Source organism: Rutidosis leptorrhynchoides, chromosome 10, assembly GCF_046630445.1.
Source record: "Rutidosis leptorrhynchoides isolate AG116_Rl617_1_P2 chromosome 10, CSIRO_AGI_Rlap_v1, whole genome shotgun sequence".
NCBI classification, from domain to species: Eukaryota; Viridiplantae; Streptophyta; class Magnoliopsida; order Asterales; family Asteraceae; genus Rutidosis; species Rutidosis leptorrhynchoides.
Window position 1 is genome coordinate 48,311,058 of NC_092342.1, and position 6,374 is coordinate 48,317,431.

Genomic DNA, 6,374 nt, shown 5'->3' on the forward strand with positions numbered 1-6,374 from the left:
ATACATGTTATCAGTTTCAAACGAAAAAAACTCATAAATCAAGACAAATTTACATGATTGAAATGGATACATGTTATCGTTCACAGATCTGGGTAAATTTCCGATTATATAAGATTTAGTGTTGACGTAGTTTTAGTTTTGTGGTTTAGTATGGAAATAACTGAGAAAAATAGAACTCAAATATATATATTTTTTAATTTAATAAATAGATACCCAAATCAACTAGCTCTGATTGTTGGATTACTTTTTTTTTATTTATTTTATAATTGAATAGTTCACCACCAAACTGTTAACAGCGGTAATTGATACGTACTACGTAATTGTTATTATTGATGCTTACGCCGCATATCATTACATTTACATTTATATGTACTAATAGTAGGCTAGACAATAAGCCTAATGAACTAGCTAGGTAATCTAGATGAGCTCTTATAAAACATGGGCCTAATAGTCCAAGTGCATAATACGTCTAACATTCCCCCGCAGTTGGAGAGGTAGCAGAGCGAACGCTCAAACTGTATCTAAACTCATTAAAAAGTGCAGTAGGAGTCATTTAGTGAAGATATCCGCAAAATGATACTGAGAAGAGACATGAAGAACCCGTACATGACCTTTTAGAACAAGGTCACGAACAAAATGTGTGTCGACCTCAATGTGTTTGGTTCGCTGATGTTGCACCGGGTTCCCAGACATGTAAATAGCACTGACGTTGTCACAATAGACAAGAGTAGCAGATGAAAGCGGGCAATGGAGCTCACGAAGAAGATTACAAATCAAGCATGTATCAGCAACGGCGTTTGCAACGCCGCGGTATTAGGCTTCAGTGCTCGAGCGTGACATTGTCTGTTGGCGTTTAGATGAACAACATAACAAATTATTACCCAAAAATACATAGTACCCAGATGTATAGCGGCGATTAGTGGGACAACTTGCCTAGTCATCGTCGGAATAAGCGACCAAGGAAGTGGTACTAGAAGCAAATAGCTGAAGACCAAGGTCCAGAGTGCCCTGAACATAGCAAAGGATCCGCCTGAGAGCAGCCATGTGAGGCTCTCGAGGATCATGTATAAATAAACAAATATGCTAAACAGCATACGAGATGTCAGGTCTGGTGAATGTCATGTACTAGAGAGCACCTATGAGGCTGCGATATAATGAGGGATCCGTAACAGGAGGACCGGCCATCATCAGTTTGGTGCTAGTGTTAATCGGAGTGTGGCTAGAGTTACAAACAACAATGTCAGCACACTCAATAATCCCAGTGGCGTACTTTTTCTGAGATAGGAACATCCTAGAAGAGGTGCGAGCGACAAACATACCCAGAAAGTAGTTCAACGGACCAAGATCCGTCATCGAGAACTCCCGATAAAATAAATCGATAACACGCTGAAGAAAAATAGTGGACGAAGCTACCAATATAATGTCATCCACATATGGAAGTAAATAAGCCGTGTCTGCGCCCCGTTTGCAAATAAACAGTTAGGTGTTGCAACAAATGTGCTGGAAACCAACAGGCTGAGCATACACGGCTAACCGCTGAAACTAAGCCCGAGGAGCATGCTTTAACCCATACAGCGATATCTGTAGCAGGCAAACATGATTCGGTGAGCAGGGTCACGAAAGCCAGGAGACTGATGCATGTAAACAGTCTCTGAAAGATAGCCATGAAGAAACGCATTCTTGACATCTAGCTAGTGAATAGGCTAGTGTCGAGAAGCGGCAAGATTGAAGACCGTCTGAATAGTAGCCGGCTTGACAACTGGACTGAAAGTCTCATCACACTCAACACCAACTTGCTGGCTATGACCGTTAGCAAAGAGACGAGCCTATACCTACTTAGAATACCATCTGCAGTAAACTTGTGCTTAAACAACCACATGGAGCGAACTATGTTCATGTCTAAGGGGTGAGGCACAAGAGTCCAAGTACCATTCTTAATCAAAGCATTATATTCTTCACTCATAGCGTTTTTCTAATTAGTATAAGTAGGGATGACAATGGATGTTCGATCCATCAGATATCCACCCGATCCGATCCATATAGATGGATATGGATGATCTAAACGGATGATAAATGGATATGGATATGGATATGGATTATGTGAAAAATTAGTGAATCGGGTATGAATGACAATTTATCATCCATGGATATATCCATTTACCACCCGAAATATATATATATATATATATATATATATATATATATATATATATATATATATATATATATATATATATATATATATATATATATACATACAAATATATATACATATTTACTTAAATATATGTACATATATTTATATATTCTTATATGTGTAAACCATAAACTATTAAAATGTTATTAAAAATATGGATTGTGAAGATACAACTATGTGAAATGTATTAAATTCATATATTCTTACATATATTACACATCTTTGTTAAAAACATTTTGATGATTTCATTTCATAATAGGAATATTTTTAGAAAAGCTTAACATCCAACGGATACCCGATAACCCTCTTAATCCAATGGATATGGATATGGATGGATGAATTATATAAAAATGGATATGGATTTTAAAAATTAAATGGATATGGATATAGGCTAACCTGATCCATATCCGATCCATTGCCATCCCTAAGTATAAGTGAAGGCGGCAGAGTATGACTTTGGTTTCGGAGATTAGGTTGAAACGTGGAGGTTGAGACGTTGAACGGGTTTTGTGGTTCCAAGGTGATGGCAAGTGACCATAGGGTGAGTGGGAATAGTGGTAGTGGAATTATTGGGTGGAGGATGAGTTATGTCCGAGAGAGTACATGAAAAGAGGTTAGGAGGCAGATCAAGAAACTCATGAGATGGAGGTGAGGAAGTGTTGATAGATCCGAATGCAAAGGCTATCTCATCTAAGGTGACATGGCGGAAGATGATTATTTTATGAGTGGCAAGATCTAGACAATGATATCCTCGGCTGATGGGTAGCCGAGGAAGTTACACAGAGTGGATCGGGGAGCGAGTTTGTGGGTGTTGTTTAGCTGGGGGTAGCAGAGACAGTCGAAGACAGGGAGAGAGAAGTAGCTGGGTTTGTATTTATGGAGTCTGATGTGAGGAATGTCGTGATTGATTGTGGAAGAGGGAAGAAGGTTGAGAAGATAGGTGGCCATGTGAAGAGCCTCAACTAAGAAGGTAGGAGGAAAGTGAGCTTGTAAAAGGAGAGTGCGTATGAGATTATTAATAGTACGAATCATGCGTTCGGTTTTCCCATTTTGTTGGGAAGTTTGTGGACAGAAAAACGTATTTGGATGCCGTTATTTTGAAATATTTGTTTCATTTGATTGTTATCAAATTCTCCACCTAGTCGCATTGAAAGGCTTTAATTTCTGAATTGAATTGAGTTTTAATATATGTACAAAATTGGGTGAATATTTTAAATAGTTCAGATTTATTGTGTAACGGAAAACCCATAACTAATGTGAAAAGTGATCCAGAAGGATAACATAATATTTATAACCACTAAGACTCAGAATAGGCGAAGTCCATATATCCGAGTGAGCAATATCAAATAAAGAAGTAACATGAGAAACAGTAATACTACACAGAAGTCTCACATGCGTGTCAAGCTGACTCGCATGACATAGAGAAGGAGACTTCGTATTATTACATGTAATAAAACTATTAGAAATAAGACGACGAAAAAAATCGGTGCTTGGATGTCCGAGACGTTGATGATAAGTGTTGGGGGTGGTGATGAGAGGAGCATGATGAGCTGTAGGTGATGTTAGACTAGAGAGCGGGTAGAGATCTCCGGTGCTATCGCATCGGAGGAGTAGGCGGTGAGTCAAGTAGTCCATCACAGAAAAACCGAACTTATAAAATGAAACATAAACTTTATTATCACGAGTAAAATGATGAAAAAAATAACATTTTTTTAACAATGTTAGGTCTAACAAGAACGTTAGATAGGTGAAGGGGTCGGTTAATTTTAGGCAAAACGTTATGACCAGTATACACAGCGGGAATGTGGTTCCCGTCACCAACATCAATATACATGCCAGGATTAAAAGCAATACTCAAATTATTAATGCTAGATGTAAGGTGAGTTGACGCACCAGTATCCATAGTCCAACCTGACTTACCGTAGTCTGAAAGAGTGTTAACGGTAAATGCTTGGGGTAGAACAGTCTCCTGATGCTGACCTGGGCTGACAGATAGGCCAATGACCACTGTTGGGCTACTAAAAATGCAGCAAGCACGTGAACCGGTAGCTGTTGGGCTGCTAGACTTAGTTTTTGATGCCCGCTGTAATTGGACTACGAAACTGAGACTGGCCCAGCAGAATGAAAGTTGATGAATTAATTTAAATTCAGGCCCTTCATAAAAGCATGGTTAAGTGGGCCGATGTAATTAGACTGTGAGATGTTCTATGGTAAACCCGACAGCCCAATAAAGCTTGATAACAGGGTACGAGGCCCAAATGGAGGAATAAACGGTGCAGAAGCCCGATTGGAGTTTGTTGGGCTATATATTGGTTTTGGGCTGCTATAATACCAGTTGAGTTTCTAGGTTGCATACTTGTTAACTAATGCAGATAACGACATCATTCCCTAAAACGATAATGACCCTGATTATAATCGCGACATGACTGCTGACTAGACGACAGTGGAAGCTAATTGCTTGGATTGTGTGGAACAGCTTGCGCAACAAGAACAGATTGTGATGACCCGACAAAATCGCCATTGACGGCGCCGTCAAATTAGGTCCCGTTACGTGGTCATAGTCCCTAAATAAGACGCGTTTGACCAAAATTATGTCGCATTCATTTGAAATGTGTATAACTTGCAAAGTTTTAAGTTACCAAACGTTTCGACAACGAGTTTAAGTTTACAGAAGTTGTAAAGTATAAATGAAATAACTTGCGACATAATATAAGTTGAAAATCACGAATGCTATCAATAGCGTATGCATGTAAACATTAAGTTTGAATCCAAAGGTGCTATCACTAGCGTATGCATGTATGCATGACCCCAAGAAAGTAATCAAAGTGTGCGGAAGCATGTATCAAGTAGCCAAGTATGAACCTGAGAAACATATAGAAAACTGTCAACGAAAAACGTTGGAGAAATCATAGGTGTATTTGTAAACGTTGTTTTTGAACTACAAGATTTTGTATAAGTTGATTATCCAAATCGTTTGCATTCTAAAGTTGTTGTATGTTTGTGGAGCTCCCAATTATAAAGACTTAACTGTATACGAACCCCGTTATCATAGTGTTAGAACCTACACTATACCCGAAAATATATTTCATCCGCTAACGGTAGCGAACCATCCGAATGAGGGCTCGTCAAGCCCGTATGGATCCACACAACATAAGTTCATGTTTACACCCTACAAGTGTAACTAATGATAATTGAATTGAGGCTTTTTGTTCTAACTCGCACGTGGAATGTTTGTTTTCGTACTTGTGTTCAAAGTATAAAAGTATAAACCGTATATGTTTTTCATCCCATGATTTAAAGCGTAAAAGTTGTTGAAAAGGTGGGACTATGATCTCACCTTGAGTGCACGAGTATAAAGGTACTTCACAAAGTAAACGTGGGCATCAAAGTTGTTTAGTCTTGACCTAAACAAGTAAGTTGTATCAATACCGGGTAAGACACAAGGTTGGTCAAAATGTGTTCAATTAGTCCTATGGCTCATTACGACTCGAATATATAGCATGTGAGTCACGTTGTCAAGTTTCATTCAAGAATCAAGTATAAAAGAAGATTAGAACGATTGCATAAGTTTTTGGTTAAGTTTGACTAAAAGTCAAACTTGGTCAAAGTCAAAGGGGTTGGGTATCCGACAATTTTTCTTCATGTAAGATCCTGTTTTCTTTTTGGGTTTGGACGCCGTCCAAACATTTGGGACGCCGTCCCAGTTTGAAGACCTGGACGCCGTCCAACATTTTGGACGCCGTCCAGAATGGCTGGCAGGCATGTCTTTTTGCTATTAATTATTTTAGATGGGTATTTTGGTAATTTCACTTCTTAGACGAATTTTAAAGCCCTAGATCAGTTTTGGGAGTCTCATTACTCCATTCACAACCACCAAACATCATCTACTTTAATTCTAGAGAGAGAGTGCTCTTAAGTGTGAGAAAGCTCAAATAGGAGAGGAAGAAGCTTGTTTTGGGTTCTAGCTCGAGCATTGAAGTTGTTCATCTCCTCGTTAGCTTCGTTTTGATTGTGGTGGTAAGCCCTAAAATTGATTTCTCTAGTAAATATGTTTAAGGGTTAAGGTTTGGGTTAATGTTGTACATAAAACCCATGTATGAGTGATTTGGGGGTTTTGGGTAAGTTTGGGTCATGAAGACCCAAATGGTGACTAACCTAGGGTTTTGAAAGGGTAAAT

The 6,374-nt window shown here is 38.7% G+C and overlaps 1 protein-coding gene across 1 annotated transcript; it reads right to left on the minus strand.

The window, feature by feature from the left end:
- Nucleotides 1–933: 933 nt before the first annotated feature.
- On the minus strand, nt 934–1,963 carry LOC139870252 (uncharacterized mitochondrial protein AtMg00810-like). Its single transcript, XM_071858085.1, has 4 exons — nt 1,734–1,963; nt 1,513–1,631; nt 1,137–1,409; nt 934–1,052 (listed from the first exon to the last, which is right to left on the minus strand). Exons 1-4 carry the CDS (start codon nt 1,961–1,963, stop codon nt 934–936), a joined length of 741 nt encoding a protein of 246 aa, XP_071714186.1.
- Nucleotides 1,964–6,374: the final 4,411 nt, after the last annotated feature.

Coding starts and splice junctions, on each gene's coding strand:
- LOC139870252 (XM_071858085.1), bottom strand. CDS start 1,963: ATGAGTGAAGAATATAATGCTTTGATTAAGAATGGTACTTGGACTCTT. Junction 1,632..1,733: donor AGCCGGCTACTATTCAGACG/GTCTTCAATCTT, acceptor TACATGCATCAG/TCTCCTGGCTTTCGTGACCC. Junction 1,053..1,136: donor ATTATATCGCAGCCTCATAG/GTGCTCTCTAGT, acceptor ATGATCCTCGAG/AGCCTCACATGGCTGCTCTC.